Here is a 23,042-nt window from a genome sequence, read left to right as displayed (position 1 = left end):
GGGAAGAGGACATTTGCTTTGGTAGTGCCCATATTTCCCCCATATGTAACACAAAATTGGTCTATTGGATGGACGAGACAGGGGGCGAGGTGGTCGTGGGGTCTGCTCCGGCACGGAGGTAGTAGATGACGTGTAGAAGCTCTGAGGGGCTACAAGAGTGTTAGTATGATAAAAACTCTTAAGATGGAAAAGTACCTTGCATCCCTTGCATAGTCAGGGAAGTGAGCAAAGGGGGCATGTGACTTTGGTTGGCCATAGGGGAAGACCATGCTGGAGGCAGGAGCCAACCCTTGTTGAAGAGTAGGGGTGAGGCTCCCTTTAGGTAGTAACAGTCGTTGGCTTCATGTTTATGTTTCTCATAGAAGTGGCAACACGCCCTAAGCGAGCATTCTTGCGGAGGATGTCCTGGAGAGCAACATGCACTACACCAAACCACAGACTTAAGACTTTTGCTGAGCCATGAACTCATCTAGCTCTCTCTTGATATGGTCCAAAGCTTCTTGATGTGGGACTTCTCGTGTCGAAGAGAGAAGGACCTCTACTCGTGAAGAGATCAGTGTAATTTTAGTGCTTCGAGTTCCCTATGTAAAGAAATCAAAGGGTCATATTCACTTTCCAAGAGAACCGAATCGGACTCTACTCGAGGAGGGTCCTTGGACAGCCTCCTTGCCCCTTCTATCTCTTAGGTGCAGCCACAAACTCATCCAGTGTGGCGTCAGGTCAGAGAAACTGTAATAAACTTGGGCACCCCAAGCCAAGAATATGATGCAACAGACATGAGAGACTGAAAACGGCTTAATAAGCTGAACAAAACTGAGAGAAAGGACACGCACAGCAAAGTTCCCTGCCCAAAGAGATTGGCCCCAAAGACTGGCGCCGCTTTCGGTATTTCTTCATTGTTGATGCTTCACAAAGTACAATATTTGAGGGTCCTCAACTTTGCCAAGCTCTCACAGCTTCAGATGCCAGAGTGAGGCCGTGGCAGTTAACTTATAGGCGCATGACCTTCTAAAAGCAGTTACATGAAAAGTTGCGAGTCCAAAAGCATCCTGGGCCCAAAAGCCAGTGCTAGCGGCAGCCAATGTAAATCACAGAAATCCGTACAGTGCCACGTCAACAATCAACACGAATCGCGGGGTTTCGTAAAGTGTTTCCATGTCATTATTCTCCACACGATATGGGTTTTGTTTTATTTTAGGGTTCTAATCTTCCATGGGCCCCATCGAACAGGACCCTATAAGTTGGAACAACTTATAATATTAAATCTTTTCTTTTTGGCCTTTCAGAATTGGTTCTGCAAGTTGTTATAACTTTATCAGCATCCTTCACTAGGGTTTGGACCTCCCTCTCTGTCCGGAGTGCGTCCAGCTGGCCATGCCACGTCATCACTTTATGACATACCCCCCTCTTGAAAGAATTGTAACCGTCCTCGATTACAACTGCAAAACCAACATAAGTCAGAAGCTACACTTCTCTAAGTACTGACGCACTAGATAACACATATCCAGCAGTTCCACAAAGATGACAGTCACTGAACATTCAAATCACATTGACATCACTATCCCTGTCGAGATTTGGGATGAGAATCATGATCTATTGTAACGTATTTAGCAATCACATCTAGATCTCACGAATGTCTTGGTTAACTAAATCTTGTTACTGTCATATTCACATCACCTCTTAGGGGAACAAGACCGAAATACTGCAGTCATTTCGTCTTTCAAACAATACACAGATGAGAGAGCACATATAACAAATTCATTTCAGGAATTCCCATTTTGAAATACTTCTTTCATAAAGTCATACAGCAGAATATTGTTAGCCCGTCATTATCCCTGAAATCACAAAGGAAGTCAATGACTTTATTCCATCTAGGTTATCTGTGACAAAGGAGCGGAGTAACTCCCCTCTTGTGCAGTCCCGGCGGCATCAGATTCAACCCATTGATCATCAGGAACTCTTGGAATAGTCGAAGCTAGACTAAAAGCCTCAAGGTAAAGTTCCAAAATCTGAGTAGTATCTGTTAGGTCCTCCTCTCCATCCACTTTGCATCCCATACCAGATAGTTCTTGAACTTAACTAAGAACCGCCGTATCACTTTACCTTTCACTCTCCTTTTCCTTGTGAGCCAATATTTCTTCTGTAACGAGAATCTCCTCAGTCTCTTCCAATTTGGGTTGCTCCTCACGCTCCCTGTCCACTGGCACTTCACCTTTGAAAGGTTTCAACAAACACTCCCTAGTTTGTGGTAACTTCAATCTGAAGGATACATCATTGATCTTCTCTTGAATCTGGAAAGGGCCATAGTATCGCATACTTAGCTTTGGAAAAAGACACTCCTTGCCCTTTTGTTTCCATAGACGTGCCTTCTCAAACCATAAAAGCACCCAATCATTCTCCTTCAGCTGCAAGTCACGTCGATGCTTGTTTGCTGCCTTCTTATGCCGTGCTTGAGACTTCTCAAGAGCCTCGCACACCTTAGCAAAAGCAGTGTCAAGATCCCAAGTGTACTGATTTACTTCAAAAATTTTATCTTTGGTGCTTAGAAAAGGTGGAACCTTCTTAGCACCCTCCATTACCTCAAATGGTGCCTTCCTCGTCGACGTATGAATTGTGTTGTTGTAGGCAAACCAGAGTTACCCGGAACGCGGAACGGGAACGGCGACGGGGACCCCCGCGGAACGGGAACGGCGCGGAACGGGAGGCATAAAAAACACCCAAATAATGCTTGAGAAGGGAATGGGTGTGAGGGGGTGCATTTTAATTTTTGAGTCCTTGCACACTTAGAGAAACACCTAATGTTCACTACAAATTTGCAAAAAATTGCCTATTTCTCCCCATTTTTGAGAGTTGGCTGTTCCGAGGCCGTTCCGGCCGACCGTTCCGGTATCAAGTGGTCACCCGGAACGGCAAAACGTTCCAGGACGTTCCGGCTTGGCAGAGGGGGGGGGGAACGGCATTCCGGCATTCCAGGGCCTACGGAATGCGTTCCCCGGTAAACTCCATCAAGGGCAAACTCCATCAAGGGCAAATACTTTTCCCACTGAGCCTTTTGATCCAAAATATATGACTTCAACAAGTCCAAAACCACTGAATTGGCTATCTCAGATTGCCCGTCAGCCTGTGGGTGGAATGAGGATGAGGACTACAACCGCGTGCTAATGTTCTCCCAGATTTCCCTCCAAAACAAACTTATGAATTGGGGGTCTCTGTCCAAAACAAAAGACTCAAGACATATTATGTAATCGGAAAATCTGTGAGAGAAACAGTTTTGCCAAATGATCAGGCTTAACTGTCGTCTTTACCGTAATGAAGTGAGCGTGCTTACTGAATCTGTCGATTGCTGTCCAAATGCCATCATGCCCACTCTAAGTCTTGGGTAGATAAAAAATAAAGTCCATTATTATGGTTTCCCATGGTTGAGAAGGTTGGGTAGAGGCTATAGAAGACCTGGTGCCTTATGCTTGTTAAACTTGACCTTTTGGCATACTAAGCAGCTGCGAACAAACTCGTCCACATCCTTTTTGAGCCTCGGCCAAAAGAAGTAATGCTCGACACCTTTCAAGGTGGTATCAATGCCGCGGTGGCCCAAAAAAGGTGGACAGTGGCACTCTGTCATAACCTTTTCTCTCAACGGATGTGTAACACATCATCGTTTTCCGCATCAAATATCCTTCCCGTATAGAATAGCCTACAAGTATCTCCCCACTTTGTAACCGGTTAAAGATCGGTGGCGTACTGATCTACCATATCCTCAAAGCTTCTATGATGAATCGCCGAAATGGCCAAAACCAATGGCTTGCGAGAGAACGCGTCTGCCACTAAATTCTTCTGCCCTTGAACATGGACAATCCGGAAGTGAAACTGTGACAGAATATTAGCACACCGCATCTGCTTTTCCAAAAGCCGCTTGTGAGATAGGAAGTGGGTAAACTCTAATGATCGGTGAACACAGTAAAATCGGCTCCGAGTAGAAAATGTCACCACTGTGTAAGAGCATGAATAAGTGCCAAAAGCTCTTTCTCATAAATCTGTGCAACTCGTTCAGGACGTGAGAACATCCTGCTCTCGTAAGCTATAACATGGCCCTCTTGCATCAAGACTGCTCCCAAACTGCGACCACAAGCATCACAGTAAACCTCAAAGGGCTTTTGCAAGTCTGGCAAAGCCAACGCTCGACCAGTTGTCATTAACTTTTCCTTGAGAGTCCGAAAGGCTGCAATTTTCGACAGTCCCCAAGGAAAAGGAACCCCTTTTTGTGTCAACACATGCAACGAAGAAGCTACCTCCGCAAACTTTCGAATGAGTCGCCGATAATAAGAGCACAAGCCCAAAAGGCTTCGAACTGCATGTACATTTTTCAAATCTGGCCACTCACGAATGGTCTCAACCTTGGCCGGGTCCATCTTTACACCTTTCGCTGAGACGACGTGTCCAAAGAAGTGTATCTGTGTTAAGAAAAACTCGCTCTTTTTTCCATTTACTACCAATCGAGTGACTAGACTAGGACGAGAGACTAGACAAGCTGGTCGAGGGGAAGTTGGACTAGACCAAGTTGAAGCTGGACCACACTAGCCGAGACCAGCAGACTAGCACAGGTGAGAGCTTAAACCAGCTAGCTCCTTGACACGACTCTCGACGGAGTGAGACTTTCGTTGAGGTCCCACCGGGCATGCCAAAAATGAGAGCACCTATAGCGGGAAAAGTGTGTCATACTCTCTCTACAGTGGGTGCTCCTCAGTGCAGTATACAAGAAACCTGACTCCAACAGAAAGAAAACATCACATGGAACGATGACTCAAAGCACGACAGACTCAAAACTCAGTGGAACTCAACAAACTCAAAGAACCATACAGACTGTGGCTTGGCAGCACACTCAGCTCCAAGCCCAGACTCCAGGGTACAATGGGGGTGTCGAGGCTCCTATGTGCAAGGACGGTGCAGACGTGCTGTGCATGAACTCAAGACACGAGACTCAAGACACGAGACTCAAGACACTCGACCACACAAAGTAGATGATGATAATGATGATCTCTCCAACCACACTTGTATATCTCCTAAAGAGCCACCAACGGCGAGTGGATATCCCAATCCAGCTAAGCCTATCTCCAAATTGAGGTGGTGGTGATCTAGCCACGGTGTCCACTAGACCACCATCCGTATCACTTGCCACATGTCACTACCCAGGTGAGAGTCCGTCCAGTGTGAACTCTTGATCAATTGTAACTAACTGCCAGTCCTATGTCCGTGACACTAATTGCCAGTCCTATGCCCATGACACTGTAGTCTTGCTACAAAAATCGATTGAGCTCTGATACCACTGTAATAGACTTGGGCAACCCAAGCGAGAATATGATGCAACACACGTGAGAGAAACTCAAAACAACTTAATAAGCTAAACAAAACTGAGAGAGAGAGAGAGAGACGAGATGGCACGGCGAAGTTCCACCTTCAAAGAGATTGACCCCAAAGACTTGCACCCCTTTCGGTATTTCTTTATTATTGATGCTTCACAAAGTACAATATCCGAGGGTCCTTACTCTGCCAAGCTCTCACAGCTTCCCATGCTCAAAGTGAGGCCCATGGCCTTCTAAAAGCAGTTACATAGAAGTTAATTTATAGGCCCATAGCCTTCTAAAAGTAGTTACATGAAAAGCTACAAGTCCAAAAGCATCCTGGGCCCAAAGGCTGGCACTAGCAGTAGGCAGTGTAAATCGCGGAAATCCATACAGTCACGTCAACAGTTAGCTTGAATCGCGGGGGTTCTGTACAGTGCTGCCACGTCAGCATTCTCCACCTGATTTGGGTCCGGCCTTATTTTAGGGTTCTAATGTCCCTTGGGCCCCATCAGACAAGACCCCATAAGTTGGAACAACTTATAAAATTGAATGTTTTCTTTTTGGTCTTTCGGACTTGGTTTTGCAAGTTTTTATAACTTTATCTGCATCTTTCACAAGGGTTTGGACCTCCTTCTGTTCGGATTGCGTCGGATTGCGTCCAATTGGCCATGCCATGTCATCACTTTGTGATAGAAACTCCCTTAGCTTCTGTTGAGAAGCCTTGGGAAGAGCCTTATCCACCCACCTCTTACCATGAAGTCTTCTAGTTGTTGGGGAAGCTTTGCAACCAAAGCTTTCGTTCTTGTCATGAGTTCTCCAAAAGTCTCATCAAGTTGAAGCACCAAGTTCTCCAACTCATCTAAAGCCTTCTTGTGAAAGTCGCCAGATCTCAAGCTTCGTAGAACTGTTGCCTTAGTGTCACCCAATCTGCAAAGTGGTTCTCAGCAAATTGATTGTATCATATGTTTGCTAAGCTATCCATGGTTGACAAAAAGAGCACGAGGTAGGCATCTTCTCTAGGCCACGACTTGTGCAAAGAAATAAAAATGGTCATCTGCATCTTCTTGTGTGGTGAGTAACACAGGTGGTGGAAAGTGTACTTGAGGAGGTGATGAGGGCAGTGAAGAGCTGTTTGAGGTAGATGCCCGAGTGGGTTGCAAGATGCTTCCCAACATGAATCCATGTACCTTGATGACAAAATCAGGGCACGAAATGTTCACTGGCTAGAGGATGAAAAAGCGTAACTAACCATGCAAAAATAGTTACAAAAAGTGCTTTTAAAATGATTAAACCCTAATGGTTTGTTATCTTCAGTCTGCAAATGGACATTTGGCAATAATCAAGGGGAAAAGGGTCAGTTTCCAGAAAAAACATTATGGAGTAGGGTTAGAAGAAGAATATGAAGCTACCCCACTAGCCAGAGCAGCAAGTGAAACAACTTGGGGCTTTATCCTAAAACCAACTGAAACAAAAGGGAGTCCGGAAGAGGGTGAAACACAAGCATCAAGGAGATGTAATATTAAAGGTCTAATTATGGTCAAAGCAAAGCAAAAGAGTACTTGCAAGGTTGTGCAGATTGCATGGATCAATTTCCCCCTTCAGATGGATCCAGAAATTGATGAAAATTGGTGGGGAGATAGCCAAATTTGCGGGTTTCAAACAAAAATCATCTCCAGAATGAAGGCAGTATCAAATGTTAGTCAAAGGAAGTGCCCAAAAGTGAAGCGAGGGTGAAAGACTTTTGCTAGGGAAGAAGGGCTAACACTTTCTGTGGTAATACTACAAAGGACTCCTCAAGGGACTAGGTCGGTCTTTAGACTACCTTGTATGTGTCATGTAGTAACAGATCCACCCAATCTATGGGCAAGAAGACCCATGGACTTGCTGGACAAACTAGACCCACTAGACAAGACTAGATTAGACTCGAGCAGGCAAGACGAAGGTGAGAGTGAACTAGACTAGACTAGACCAAAACACACTAGAGCAGGCTAGACTAGATTGGACTAGGCTAGGCGAAGGCAAGAGTGGACTAGACCATACTAGAATAGGCTAGACTAGACCAGACTGAACTAGGCTAGACGAAGGTGAGAGTGGACTAGATCAAACTAGACTAGACCAAGCTAGACTAGACTGGACCAAACCAAGCTAGACTAGATTGGACCAGGTTGGATGAAGGCAAGAGTGGACTAGATCAAACCAGACTAGACTGGACTAGGCTAGAGTGGACTAGATCATACCAGACTAGACCAAGGCAAGAGACTAGACTAGCTAGCTCCTCGATTGTGTAAACTTAGCAGCGGAATGAGACTTTAGTTGAGGTGTCACCGGGCATGCCAAAAATGAGAGCATCTATAGCAAGAAATCTATGTCATGTTGTCTATTGTGGGTGCTCTTTAGTCAATATGCAAGAAATCTCATTCCACACACAGATCAAACACTATAGAGCAATATGAAATGAATTGAGATAGCAAGACTGTACTCAAAATGATACAATAGCAGACTCCAAACCCAAATGGAAGCTCGACTATACTCAAAGAACCTATACAGACTTTGGCTGGTAGCACACTCAGTACCAAGCTCTGGTATTACAGGTACAATGGGGTGTCGGGGCTCCAACTATGGAGGGAGAGTGCAAGTGTGCAAGTGCTAGACTGAGGATACAAGACTCTGGACTCCAATGACTCATCCATCCTAATACCAACCAACTGAGCACATATACAAAACATAAAGAGCAACCAACGGCTAATCCAAATATTTTTGACAACACACCTACGCCTATCTCCAAACATTGGTGGCGGTGAACAGGCCACGTTGTCCTCTCGACCACCACTCCCTCTGTTTGTGCCGTGTCCTGGATTACTAGCATCACTGCCCAGGCGAGAGTCCATCAAGTGGAAACGCAAGGCAAACTATAATTGCTATCCGTGTCGTTCATGAACATCTTTTGGCATGTGCATAGTAGTGCGTATATGCATCTTTTGGCATGTGCATAGTAGTGTGTATATGCATGCACATGTGTACAAATAAAGGTGAATACATGCATTTGGAAGCTTCGACAATGTAATATTGGGTTTCAAATACTGTGGATAATGCTTTATATGGCAAATAGTCATGTTGCGTGCCGATAGTCGGACACGTGTACATGCAAGGATAGGGTGTTGAAGCCTTAGATGTGATGCCAAGTGGCTTTTTTGGATCTAGGGTATGTGTTTGAGCTTTCTAGAATGTAAATAATGCAAGTGTAAAGTGTCGACACTCTCATCCCGTCCCGGAAGTTTGACACAAGCGGTAATTATTTATTTACAGTGCTCGATATGCAGCAATGCGTGAACCGCCTTGGAAGAGGTCAAAAATAGAATTTTGGTATGTGGCTATGAAGTTTGGGTATCAAGGATCAAGCCTACAAAACTTGGTGGATTTTGGAGTTCGTTTGGTATTTTTCCCGCTTAAAATGCCCCTCGAGAGTCAAAGCTGGCCAAAATTGGCCCTATAAAAGTCAAAAGATGGTCAAAATGGTGTGACATGGCTGAAAATTGCCACACCACTCACAGTGCCGTGAGTATCCAGGCTGAAGGAGAGTGTGTGAAGTGAGATATGAGCACTTTCACCTCTCTGTGTGAAGGGGGAAGTAGGGTTACTACAGGTGGTCCTATGCAGTCCCGTCTTGTTCGCGTCCTGCTTTGGAGTGTGGAGAGGAGTGAATGAGAGTATCTTCTCTGCCATTTTGCAGTCTATGGAAGGTTTCCATGAATGTGTGTGTGTGAGGAATTGAGGGAAAGAAAGTTCGGCTTTTTGTAAGACCATGTGACACTATATTGGTGCTATTAGGATGGAAGGCTATACCAAAGAGTCAAACAGAGTGGAGTTTGGTAAAGCTTTTGCAATGGTTTGAGAGGGGCCTTTTGTAGCTTGAGTTTTTGATGGTTTTTCTTGTCTCTTTAGGTCGCCATCTATTGTGATTTCAAGCCTTAATGAACTCGATTCACCTTGTAGTGTCTGTGGGCGGGCAAGGGCTTGTGGATCGAGATGCTTAGAGCTTGAATTGGGTCTAGGGGGAGGATTTACATTGAGCTCTTGAGTGGTGTGTGAGGTGAGAAAATTAAGTGAATTCCTTGTGTTGTGTTGAGATGCAAGGGTGTATGAGTTTGGGCATGGTGTTTTTTACTCCATCTTTTGGCGATCCTGTTGGGAGCGAGATTTGCCGATTGTGCACTTAGAAGTTGAAGTTCAAGCAGTGATGTTTTCACATTTTGGATGTTGAAGGGAATTTCAAGATGGTGGTGACATGCCAACCATCTATTTTCACAAGTTGCGTAGATGTAGACAATTGGTTCCAACATGAGGATGTTATACTAGGGGCACCATGGTTTGATCGCATGGCTGCCAACATGAAGTTCCCTGAAAGGAAAATCTACTTCACCTACAAGGGAAAGAACATGTATATAGATGCTAGTGAGCGTGGTCGTACTATTCCACTTGTAAATCCTCTTGCTTTTGATAAGTCAATGAAGAGCTCAGTTTTTGCGTACATGATTTTTGTCAAAGAGTCTCTAAAAGATACTAATGTTTCATCAGATGTAAATGGTAGGAATCAAGAAGAGTTAGACTTGTCTAATTTTCTAAAAGGATTCCAAGATGTGTTCATCAATAATATCCCTATGGACTTACCTCCAAAACGAGGGGATGATGACCATCGCATTGAGCTCCTTCCTGGAAGCTCACCACCTAACAAGCCTCCTTATCGAGTCTCACAAGCTCAACAAGAGGAGATCATGAGGCAAGTACAAGAGCTAGTAGACAAAGGGATGGTGAGGCCTAGTTCCTCTCCCTTTTGTTCTCCAGTCCTTCTAGTACAAAAGAAAGATGGTACATACCGTATGTGTGGACTATCGAGCACTAAACCATATCACTATCAAAAACAGATTTCTCGTACCTCGGGTGGAAGATCTGTTTGATAAGCTACAAGGCTCTACCTACTTCAGTAGGATTGACCTTAAGAGTGGCTATCGTCAAATAAGGATAGTGGATGAAGATATCTTAAAGACCACGTTTCGCACAACGTTTGGTCTTTATAAATATCTAGTCATGCCTTTTGGCTTGACCAATGCACCACCTACGTTCAATCGTTTGATGGAGAAAAATTTTAGACCATACCACAAATTCACTGGAGTGTTCTTTGATGATATCATCATCTACTCCAAGTCTTTGGAGGAACATAAGCAACATCTCCAAGTGATTTTTCAAGCATTGAGGGAGAATAAGCTTTTTCTCAACCAAAAGAAAAGCGAATTCTTCCTTCAAGAGATTCAATACCTAGGTCATATTATCTCTAAAGATGGTATCCGAATGGATCCATCAAAGTTAGAGGTAATAAAAGCATGGCCTAACCCAAGAAATCTACATGAGCTAAGAGGCTTTGTTGGTATGTACACATACTCATGACCAAGTCTTGGTGCAGGTTGGCATGATGAAGACTTGATCATGATATCTTGTGTGGCTTTATATGCATGTCTCAAGATTTACAAGTGCCAGAAGCCTTATGTGGAAGAAGAAGATGCTAGTGATAGTGTTTTTGAGGTGCTTTTCCAATTTTTGAGTGGAATTGCTAGTGGTTGGAGTGATGGTCTCTTTTGTGCAAGGAATGAAGAGCAATTGATGCGTCAAGAAGATGATGTCATATTTATGATTATCAATCGAATGAGTTCTAGTCATGAGATGCATTTTAAGGAAGCTATGGTTTCAACTGGTTGTGATGGCTTATGGTATGAGCCAGCCATGTAGAAGATACGTATCATGCTTGGGATCCATGTGGGTGGTGGCGCTATAGCAAGAAGATAGATGCTTTTTCCTTTGATATGAATGTTAGGGAATAAAGGCCTAAGTGCCTTGTGCTTATTAACTTATAAGTTAAAAGTCTTATAAGTGAGGGGGCCCAAGTGTGAATGGCCCCCTAGTCACTTACTCATATACTCAAAGGTCAAGCCCAAATTGGGACCAGCGTGACTTCTCCCAAAATTTCTACGAGCTCTCTCTCCCTCTCACGTTTTCTCTCTGCGTGAGCTTCTTCTGCGCCACTCTTCTCTTCTCCTTCACTCTCATTGCATAGGATAGCAAGTGGGCTCTCTCTCCTGCTCCCCCACACATGGTATCAGAGCTTTAGGGTTTCCAAGAGAGCCATTTTCGCAACACAGATCAGAATTCTGTTCTTGCTCGCTGCGGGAAGGATTTTCAACCGTTTTCGATCAACTCTGTCGCGAAGGGATCCTCTCACCGTGTAGAATCGACCTCCGGTGACAGTTTCCCCAAAATTAGGGTTTCAAAAACTGGCGAACAGCAGCCTATATCTGCTGAAATTGACCAATTTCGGGGTCAATTTGATGCAATTTCATTAGGGCAAGTCTCACAGGTCAATCTTACAGGTGTTTCCACCAACGAGGTTCTGAAAATTCAGCAAAACAGGTGTTTACAGGTCTGATTTTTGCCCTAAAACAGGGAATTTCAGCAAGCAAATGATGTATACACCCTGTGGAAACCTTTGGTAAGGGTTTGGCAGTGAATGTACGCCGTTTTGGGGTGATTTCGCGTGAAATTTGCTCGCTGTTTTTCTGTAACAGCAAGCTGTTTTTTGCCCGATTGCGCACATTTGGGCGTGTTTAGGTCGGCAAAACAGGGTTTCAGTGTGTGCAATCACTCAGAATGGCTTCTAGCAGTGAAAGTGGCAATTTGTTGCACATTCGCAAGCTTGAAGGTGTCCATAACTTTGCTATATGGAAGAAGCAATGTTATAATGTGATGTTGCAGAAGAAACAGGCGAAACCTATTAAGTTACAGGGTGTGAAACCGGTTGATATGGAGGTTGAAGAATGGGAAGAAGTGGACGAGTTGGCTCGCTCCACGATCATGCTTTCGTTGTCTGACAATTTACTCTTCAATGCAGAGAATGAGCAGACAGCATGGGGCATGTGGAAGCGTTTAGACGAGTTGTATGCACAGCAGAGTGCTGCCAGTAAAGTGTATTGGCTTAAGAAGCTTATGGATCTCCGCATGAAGGAGGGCACGCACATGTCAGTGCACCTCAATGAATTCAATTCTATTTTCAGCCAACTGACAGAGCTGAAATTCACGATTGATGAGGAGTTCAAAGCTACTTTTCTGCTATGCACATTGCCCGAGAGTTGGGATGTATTCCGGACAGCTCTTAGTAATTCAAGTGCGTCACTTAAGTATGCAGATGTAGAGAGTTCTCTCTTGATGGAAGAGATGAACAGGAAGAACCCACCTTCTAATGCATTGCACTTGAGAGGCAGGTCTCAACAGAGGGAGAAATCTGACAGTAAGGACAGGGCACGCAGCAAATCTCGTAGGAAAGATGTTGTGTGTCATCATTGTGGAAAGAAAGGGCATTATAAACGGGAATGCTATGAGTGGAAGAAAGAGAAGAACAAGGGTGCTGAAACTGATGCAAAGGACAAGGGAAATGCCAAGAAGAGCACTGTATTGATTGAGGAAATCAATGTTGCTAGTAGTTGTGACAGTGACAGCAGCACTGATGTACTCAATACCTCTTCTGTGGATGCACATACCCTTGCTATGGGTTCTGATGTGGACACGCATACTTGGATTCTTGATTCAGGTGCCTCCTTTCATGTAACACCTCATAGGGATTGGTTTACACAGTACTCAGGTGAGGTGCAGGGCACTGTTTATTTGGGAGACAACTATGCATGTGACATTGCAGGTATTGGCAGTGTCCAGTTTTCCTTTGCTGATGGTATGACTTTTGTTTTGCACAAAGTGCGCCATGTGCCACAACTCAAGAAGAGTTTGATTAGTACAGGGCAGCTAGATGATGCAGGCTATCACACCACTTTTGGTGATAGCAAGTGGAAAATTTGTAAAGGGGCCCGGATTGTAGCCAAGGGTTGTAAATCGGACACTTTGTATCCTTTGCATGTATTTAGTGTGCGTGACCATGTTGTCGCCGTAACCGAGCAGCCAAGTGTTTCTTTGTGGCATGGCCGGTTGGGACACATGAGTAAAAGAGGAATGGAAACTCTGTCTCGTTGTGGTTATTTGCCGTGTTTGAGGTATGCTGATTTTTCTCATTGTGAGCACTGTATTTATGGTAAGCACAGTCAAACACCGCACAAAAGGTCTCTTTCTTTGAAGTCTGACAGGTTAGACTTAGTGCATTCCGATATATGTGAAATACCACAGTTGTCCTTAGGGGGAAAGAAATATTTTGTCTCGTTTATCGATGATGCTACACGTAAGGTGTAGGTGTATCCAATACGTGCTAAAAGCGATGTTTTGGATACTTTCAAGAAGTTTCTTGCATTTGTTGAGAATCAAACTGACAAGAAGCTTAGGTCTTTGCGCTCAGACAATGGGGGGGAGTATGTATCAAAAGCATTTATTGACTTTTGTGCTACTAAAGGTATTAAAAGAGAGCTCACGGCTCCTTTTAATCCCTCTCAGAATGGAGTTGCAGAGAGGTTGAACCGGACTATCCAAGAGAAAGTTCGGAGTATGCTGTCACATGTTGCATTACCTCATGGTTTTTGGGCAGAAGCTGTGCAAACAGCTATTCACTTGATTAATCGCTCACCTAGCAAGGCTTTGGGTGGAAAGGTGCCTGAGGAGGTGTGGTCTGGCAAGCCACCCTCATATGCACATTTAAGAGTGTTTGGTTGTGAGGCCTATGTTCACATCCGGAGTGAACTGCGCACCAAACTAGAACCAAAGTCTCATAAATGCATTTTCCTAGGATATGGTGAGGATGGTGAAATGGGGTATAGATTATGGGATCCCGCATTACGGAAAATCATACACAGCAATGATGTCATCTTCAATGAGAATTGCATGCACAAACAGCCCATAAAGGTCGAGGAAGTGCGCCGGGTTGTTTTTCGTGAAGATGTTACATATGGACAGCCAAGAAGGCCCAATGTTCAGCAGCCTTTACATGCTGAAAATGGTGCTGAAAATCAGCCATTAGTTGCTGAAAATCAGCCCCAACAAGTTGCCATTGATGCACCACAGGTAGGGGAACAGGTTGATGCTCCTAGACCGCCCGTTGTTGCGATGCAACCGGCTGAACAGCCTGCTGTTTTTGATGGTTTACAGGCTGAAAATCCACCTGTTATGGATCATTGGGTGCGTAGGTCTACTCGGGTGACAAGGCCCCCCGATAGATATGAACCGTCTTTGGACTATGTCATGCTTACTGATTGTGGTGAGCCGTCTTGCTATAAAGAGGCTATGCAACGGGAAGACAGTAAGAAATGGTTCAAAGCAATGGTTTCGGAAATGCAGTCTTTGGAGAAAAACCATACATGGGACTTGGTTGATTTGCCTAAAGGGCATAAGGCTCTGCCATGTAAATGGGTTTACAAGACCAAGGTCACATCTGATGCTTCTTCTAAGTACAAGGCACGTTTGGTTGCTAAAGGGTACAAGCAAAAGCATGGTGTGGATTTTGATGAGATTTTTTCTCCTGTTGTAAAGCTTGCCACATTACGTCTTGTTTTAGGCCTGGTTGCTTCTGAAGATATGGAGTTAAAGCAAATGGATGTCAAAACAGCGTTTTTGCATGGCGATTTGCTTGAGATAATCTATATGATGCAGCCAGAAGGTTTTGTGTCAAAGGGGCAAGAGAAGAAAGTATGTCGACTCTTGAAGAGCTTGTATGGTTTGAAACAGTCTCCCCGTGCATGGTATCACAAGTTTGATACATTCATGAGGTCTCAAGGATACAAAAGAAGTAATTCTGATCACTGTTTGTATATCAAAACGGCAAGTGATGGATCTCTTCTATTGCTGATTTTGTATGTTGATGACATGCTTATTGCGGGTAACAATGTCACGGAGTTGGATGCATTACAGCAAAGCTTAAAGAATCGTTTTGACATGAAGGATCTTGGTGATGCTAATCATATTTTGGGCATGTGTATCTCTCGAGATAGACCTAACCGGAGTCTGTATCTATCTCAAGGAGATTATGTTAATAAAGTGCTACATCGTTTTCATATGGATGGGGGAAAGGCACTTGGTACTCCGCTGCCTCCATATGTAAAACTGACTGCACTTGGTACTCCGCTGCCTCCATATGTAAAACTGACTGCACATGACTGCCCAAACACAGATGATATGAAGGCTGAAATGGCCAAGGTTCCTTATGCATCAGCTGTTGGCAGTTTAATGTATGCTATGGTTGCTACACGTCCGGACATTGCATTTGCGGTGGGAGTGGTAAGCAGGTACATGAGCAATCCTGGCAAAAAGCATTGGGAAGCAGTGAAGTGTATCTTGAGATACTTGAAAGGCACTAAAGACTTGTGCATTTGTTTTGGGAAGAGTGAGACATCTGTGCATGGCTTTACAGATGCAGATTTTGCTGGACATCCAGATTGCAGGAAGTCTACCTCTGGATATGTGTTTACATTCACGGGAGGTGCAGTTTCTTGGATTTCTAGACTGCAAAAATGTGTTGCTTTGTCTACCACTGAGGCTGAGTATGTGGCTGCCACTGAGGCATGCAAAGAAGCTTTGTGGCTCATGCGTTTGGTAGAAGAGCTTGGCATTAATTCACCGGGTCCTGTGCTACACTGTGATAGTCAGAGTGCTATTATGCTTGCAAGGAATCCTGTTTTTCATGCCAGGACAAAGCACATAGAGGTGAAGTATCATTTTATCAGGAGTGTGCTTGATGACAAGAGCATTACACTTGTCAAGGTGCACACAGATGACAATCCTGCAGATCTTTTGACCAAGAGTCTTCCAGCAGAGCGGTTTGCATATTGCCGACAGATGATGGGTGTTGGATGAGTAAGTGCATGATCAGCTGATGTATCATAGTTAGTTGATTCTTTGATCTCCCAAGGTACATTGCCTTTAGGTGGGAGGTTGTTAGGGAATAAAGGCCTAAGTGCCTTGTACTTATTAACTTATAAGTTAAAAGTCTTATAAGTGAGGGGGCCCAAGTGTGAATGGCCCCCTAGTCACTTACTCATATACTCAAAGGTCAAGCCCAAATTGGGACCAGTGTGACTTCTCCCAAAATTTCTACGAGCTCTCTCTCCCTCTCACGTTTTCTCTCTGCGTGAGCTTCTTCTGCGCCACTCTTCTCTTCTCCTTCACTCTCATTGCATAGGATAGCAAGTGGGCTCTCTCTCCTGCTCCCCCACAATGAATGGCATGCTTGGGTACTTAGGTGGTGCTATGCGAGTTGATGAGTTTCCATATGATCCAGGAGGAACTTTGGTGTCATCTTTGAGGTTTTATGTCATTGTTAGATGCAAGTGTTGAGCATGAATGCTCAATTAAGGGTTGGGCAATGATGATAAACATCTTTTGGCATGTGCATAGCAATGCGTATATGCATGGACCTGTGTACAAATAAAGGTGAATACATGCATTTGGAAGGTTTGACAACGTAATATTGGGTTTCAAATATGGTGGATAATGTATATATGGCAAATAGTCATGTTGCGTGCCGATAGTCGAACACATGTACATGTCAGGACAGGTTGTTGAAGCCTTAGATGTGGTGCCAAGTGGCTTCTTTTGGATCTAGGGAATGTGTTTGAGCTTTCTAGAATGTAAATAATGCAAGTGGGAAGTGTGGGCACTCTCATCCCATCCCGGAAGTTTCATACATGCGATAACCGTCTATTTGATATGCAACGATGCGTGAACCGCCTTGGAAGAGGTCGAAAATGGAATTTTCGTATGTGGCCATGAAGTTTGGGTATCAAGGATCAAGCCTACTTTGGTGGATTTTGGAATCCGTTTGGTATTTTTTCCGCGAAAAATTCCTGTCAAGGATCCAAATTGGCCAAAACTGGCCCTGAAAAAGTCAAAAAAAGGTCAAAAATGGTGCGATGGGCTGAAAATTTCCACATCACGCACGGTGCTGTGAGTATCTGGGCTGAGGGAGAGTGTGTGAAGTGAGATATGAGCACCCTCGCCTCTCTGTGTGAAGGAGGAAGTAAGGTTACTACAGGTGATCCTATGCATTCCCGTCTTGTTCGCGTCGTGGTTTGAGTGTGTGGAGGAGTGAATGAGAGTATCTTCTCTTCAATTTTGCACTTGGGAGAGTCTATGGAAGTTTTGAGGTTTCCATAAATGTGTGTGCGCGAGGAACTGAGGGAAGAAGGTGCGGGTTTTTGTAAGACTATGTGACCCTGTATTGGTGCTATAAGGGTTGAGGCTACACGAAAGAGTGCAACATAGTGAAGTTTGGTGAAGCTTTTGCAATGGTTTGAGAGAGGCCTTTTGTGGCTAGAGTTTTTGAGTTTTTTATGGTTTTTCTTGTATCTTTTGGTCGCCATCTGCTGTGATTTCAAGCCTTGATCAACTCGACTCACCTTGTAGTGTCTGCGGGCAGGCAAGGGCTTGTAGGTCGAGACGTTTGGAGCTTGAATTGGGTCTCGTCAGAGGATTTACATTGAGCCCTTGAGTGGTGGTGTGTGAGGTGAGAAAATTAAGTGAATCCTTGTGTTGTGTTGAGGTGCAAGGGTGTATGAGTGTGGGCACAGTGTCTTTTGCTCCATCATCGTGTGACAATGTAGCCTGCTACAAGTAATAGGTATAGATACTTGCTGCTGTTAGAAGAGTCTCCATGCCTCTTTGGGATCAAGAATAGCCAGTATAGCTCCTCTCAAGCTAGGCTAGGCAGCCTGATTTGGTTTTCATGGAATGGACAGCCACTACACTTCTTCACGGTGGCTAATATCTATTGTTAGGGATGCTTGTAGTCTTGCAAAATATTATGTGCAATAATGGACAGTTTAGATATGTTTCACCTTAAAAGTGGTTTGTTCCAAATTGTATTTGATATTACAATTCTAAGAGGCTTTTGCTAATGACTGACAACTACTTCTTTTGAACAAACATCAGAAAATCATTTTGCAAGTGGCAAAAAAACTTCAAATCTCATTCTTTTTTTTCTTTTTTTTTGCAGAACTATATGAATCAGTTTGTGGCCTTGCACAAAGATAAACTAGACTTCTCAGCTTACAAAAATATTATCAAGCTCCGCTGTTTAGAAGCAGATCGTGTGAGTAGAACAGATTTACAGAAGGCCAGTGATATGCTACAGCAGGTTCATTCCTTTCTTGCATTCTATCAACACACTTTAAAGAAAAAAAATGTTTCTTGCATGTAAGGATTTGACCTCAGTTTACTGCATGCCTGGTATCAGGTTATAGGCTACATGGAGAGCACTTCAAAAAGACATGAAAAAAAGAACTGGCAGATTGGATTGAAGCTACTACAAGGAAGTGCATACTCTCAGCTTGGCTTGCTTACCCTAAAATTGATTCCTAGGAATTTTTCAAGTGCTCATTCCATTGATGAGTGCTTACAGCAGCTAGGGTCAGGGTTCACTGCCTTTAGCGATGGGCTACTTGGAATGAATAAAGGTCAATCAGAAGTCTCTTCTCGTACATTAGCAAAGGCAGCACTTAAGTTTGCTTTCTTCTGTGATGAACTTCTCAAATCTGTGGAAAGCTCAAAATGGGGCTCTCAAATTCAAGAGGCGATGAAGAAAGGTAGGCAGGCAGTAGATTTACCTCCAGCATCCACCTACCCAAATTTGATGGTCAAGCATGTCATGCAAGCTGTTCAATTAGATTGCTCACTCAAAGCACATCATGGTATTGCAAGAGTCCTTACTCTTGTAGGGCATTATATAGACACATCCAAAGAATTTGTATCTGCAGCCAAAGATATTCCTAGGTGGATTTTTATACCATGGATACCTCAGATGCTTTCTAGCCTTGATAAAGATGATGGAGAGAATTATGTGGATATTCTCGAAGACATTGCAAAGTTGTATCCTCAAGCAATCTACTTCGCTTACAATGTAAGCAAGCTAGATTTCACGTCAGTGGGTTGTTCTAGAGCTACGCGCCTGGAATCTATTCTCAAAAGTCCTGTCCTGGAAACCTTGGTAAGGGGTTTGGAAGACCTCACTTTTCCTGAGCAACGACTAAGAGATGGGCTTTCATTTATAAAGAACCTTCTAGAAGGTGGAAATCGAGAAAAGGCTAAGAGCTATCTCCAGAGTTTGTTCTATGATTCCTTGGATATAGAGTCCATGACAAAGGAAAATCGTGGTTCAGGTGAGTATAACCTAAAATTCGCCCGAGAATATTCCAAGCGAGTGGTTGATGCTGTTGGTCTACAAGGGGCCAAGTTACTTTCAATGAATGATAAGCAGTTCACTCAAGCGACTAGTGCGATTATGGCAAATCTGCAGAAAGCCATCAAAAGTTTGCCGTCAGGAAATTTAAGTCTAAACTTATTCTCTAAATGGATGGCAGATTTTGATTCGTCCAGGGATATGTGGATTTCACAAGAGGATTCAGAAACATCTGGCTCCTTGATGAGTACGATAGACGTGTTTGGAAGTTACAATAGCTTCCGACAACCAGATCCAAGCTCCCTTGTGAAAGTGGTAAGCTTTGATCAGACAATATTTTCTCTGAGCTCAAAGCAGCGTCCCAAAGTGCTAAAAGTCAGGGGTTCAGATGAACTAGAGTACAAGTTCATTGTCAAAGGGGGTGAAGATTTGCGGCTTGATCAGAGAATCGAACAGCTCTTTGAGATGATGAATGCAATATTGCATAGAGACCCAAGTTGCTCCAAGAGAAAGCTTTCCATTCGCACTTATGCTGTCATTCCTGTTTCTCGACAATGTGGTTTGCTTCAATATGTTGAGAACACACGTTCCCTTGATGACATAGTCAAAGATGGACTAGCAACTATCTTACCATCATTGGGAGTTACTGGGAAAGTTGCACCTGGAGAGGTTACATCCAATATCAGGCTGAAATTTCATGAATGGCTTGAGAAAAGAGGTGGATCACAAAATGTTGTAGATTGCTACAGGAATATGTATGCAAAAGTTCAATACAATGAGATGGTAGAAAAAATGAGTGGTTTTGTCTCTGCATTGCCGTGGGATACGCTTAAAACTGCATTGTTCAAGCTGACGACAAGTGCGGAATCCTTTCTAGCACTGCGAGCTCAGTATCAACGCAGCCTTGCCGTTTTGAGTATTTGTGGGTATGTAGCTGGTGTTGGAGACCGTCATTTAGGGAACATTTTGGTGGACGTCAAGGGAGGCGCACTTGTCCCCATTGATTTTGGCTACAGCTTTGGAACAGGGGTGATTTTGTTACCCGTCCCTGAATTGATTCCTTTCAGATTGACACCACAACTCACAAATGTCTTGCTTCCACAGGATGGTATTGGCCTACTCAGGAATGACATGATACTTATAATGAACGCATTGCATGATAGCAAGGATACCATCTCTGCTGTAATGGATGTATTTGTGAAAGAGCCCTTAGTGGACTGGAAGACCGAAGCCATGAAGACAGCTAGCTGGCGAAATAGTGGACCTGCTGCCTTTGCGGGCCAAGCAAGTCATGAACAGCAGCATGTGGCACTCAAAGTTGAGTTTGCTCAACGAAAGCTGGATCTATGGAATCCTGCAGACATCACCTGCGCTGAGCTGCAGTCATCAGTTCATACAGGAAAATCTTACATGCCTCATTTGCAGCAGATTGTCCAGGGCCAGCCAGACCGGAATCTTCGTGCCCGTATTACTGGAAATGTTTGTGAATCAGTCCAGGAACAAGTAGACTGCCTAATTGATCAGGCCACCGATGTAAATCTTCTTGGCAGGGTTTGGCTAGGTTGGCAACCATGGATATGAGCTATGTACATGCTATAGGGCTATTTGTAATCGCTTCTGTCCTGTTCTTTTCTTTTGCTTATTTAAATGTGTGCCCTACTTCGACTTCTTTTGTTTGCTTTAGTACTTGAACAGGGTTAGAAGTCACAATGGCCTACATCAGAGGATAAGAACGCACGCGTACCTCTGTGTGTGTGTGTGTGTGTGTGTGTGTGTGTGTGTGTGTGTGTGTGTGTGTGTTGATTGCCAAAAAGTAAGTCCAAGCACTCACAGAATATTGTTTTGGGGTGAACCCAATCCACAAGTTCATTTTGGAAAAGACAATGTAATTAGATAAACTCCCTGGTAGAATTCTTCTTTGTAACATACATCCTTCCACAAAGGCCAAAAGCAATCTGCAGAATGTAGATGATCATAAGTCAAAGAGGTGCCGAATTCTTCCTCTTCGCTAGTAAAGCTACAAGACTTTCCCTTGTTATAATTGGAGGAAGTGCAAGGGGGTTAAAAAAGATGTGAAAGAGTTATTGGGGGTGGTTAAAGAGTTAGGTCTTTTTAGTGAGAGAGAATCATCATCTTCAATACAAGGCTTGAGTAGACTAGTGATGATTTTGATATCTTTATAGTTGGCATAAGTAGTCAGATAAGTCCCTGGGTCATTAGATTTGAGCTCTTTAAGGATATCCAGCATTAGCCCACGAAAAATATTAAAAGCAATTTGAACAACCACTAGTTGTTTGACCTATCCTTCCAAACAAGAACAGATGAGGGATAAATGAAAGTCCATCGGTTTCTTGGGGAAGAGAGAGGCATAAAGTGGGGAGTGATGCCAGAGTAAACATGGCATGTTGGTTGTAATAATCCAAAGTAGGGGCTAGAATAAAACTTGTCACGCTTCCACATGGGGGGGAGTTCCTGTGTGAATTAAGCCCCCAAAGGTAGATGCATATTTGAAGTAGTGTATCTCATGTAGGGCAAAAAAAACAAAAAATTGTTGTCTGATGTCAAAGGGAGGCCTTAGAATATTTAATAAGCGGTTGTGGTCTTATAGTTGTATAAGTTTAAGTATGTGTGTGTGTGTGTATGTGTTTTTGTGTTGCATATCCGACAATAGATTGAAGCATACAATCTATTGATTCATACAATGGAACTGACTAGACAATATATATAAGCTAACATAAAATATATCCATAATACATCGATTTCTGCTTGAAAGCTATCAAACTCTTCTTAGTTCTATGTTATGAGACATCCTTATAAACCAATGTTCCCACAATAGTCGAATGTCAACAATTTATTGACATTCTTCCATCCTTCTAGTCTACCAATCTCTAAAAGGTAAAAATTTAGGCAGCATCTCCTTTGTACAATAGACAAGTTTCAAATTTTCCAATCAATGTCATCACCCTCACATGAGGTTTAAGGCTCTAGAAATCACTCAAAAGTAAAAACATTCAAAAGTAAAAAGATGCAAATGTGTTATTTTCAAGTCAAAAGCCATCAGGCCAAACCTTCAGTAGAAGTTCAATAAATATTATCACCGCTTATAGCAAGTCGAGGCATTTTTATGAGTCCAGCCAGGGTATGCAACACAGATTTAGTCCATTCACAACGCCCTTTAATGGGCAAACATTTAGTGAATATACTCTTACAGTTGCAAAAAATTGACAGCATTTACCTTGTTTTTCGGTGATATTTTCAATACTCAAAAGCAAGCCAGCTCACTAGAGTCCCTTATAGAAGGTTTTAAGGCAATTGATGGTAATCAAGATTTTCGTAGACAAAATTTCACCAAAATCTAAGCACACAAAGGTTTACCCATACAAATGTGAGTTCTCAAATTATGAGCCTATCATTAGCCTCATGATCAAGAACAAGTAGCATCAAATTTCCCAAGGACTCTATGCTAAATACCATTGTGCATGGTTTGTGCATACAAACACTCATGTATTCATGAATTTAACATACCGTTAGCATTCTGATCTTTTAGGCTCAAACAG

General features: G+C 43.4%; 1 protein-coding gene across 1 annotated transcript in view; it reads left to right on the top strand.

The window, feature by feature from the left end:
• LOC147459342 (uncharacterized) overlaps positions 1 to 21,142 on the top strand; it is a 214,509-nt gene extending 193,367 nt beyond the window's left edge. The window contains exons 29-30 of the mRNA XM_086510636.1: positions 18,304 to 18,444; positions 18,544 to 21,142. Coding sequence (XP_086366762.1) covers positions 18,304 to 18,444; positions 18,544 to 21,066 — 2,664 coding nt within the window. The 3' untranslated portion in view covers positions 21,067 to 21,142. The remainder of the gene's footprint in view (positions 1 to 18,303; positions 18,445 to 18,543) is intronic.
• The last annotated feature ends 1,900 nt before the right edge of the window (positions 21,143 to 23,042 follow it).

Source organism: Adiantum capillus-veneris, chromosome 4 (assembly GCF_014529385.1).
Source record: "Adiantum capillus-veneris isolate H3 chromosome 4, ASM1452938v2, whole genome shotgun sequence".
In the NCBI taxonomy this organism is placed as follows: domain Eukaryota; kingdom Viridiplantae; phylum Streptophyta; class Polypodiopsida; order Polypodiales; family Pteridaceae; genus Adiantum; species Adiantum capillus-veneris.
Note: the sequence above shows the minus strand (reverse complement) of the source record. Positions and strands in the feature narration are given on the sequence as shown.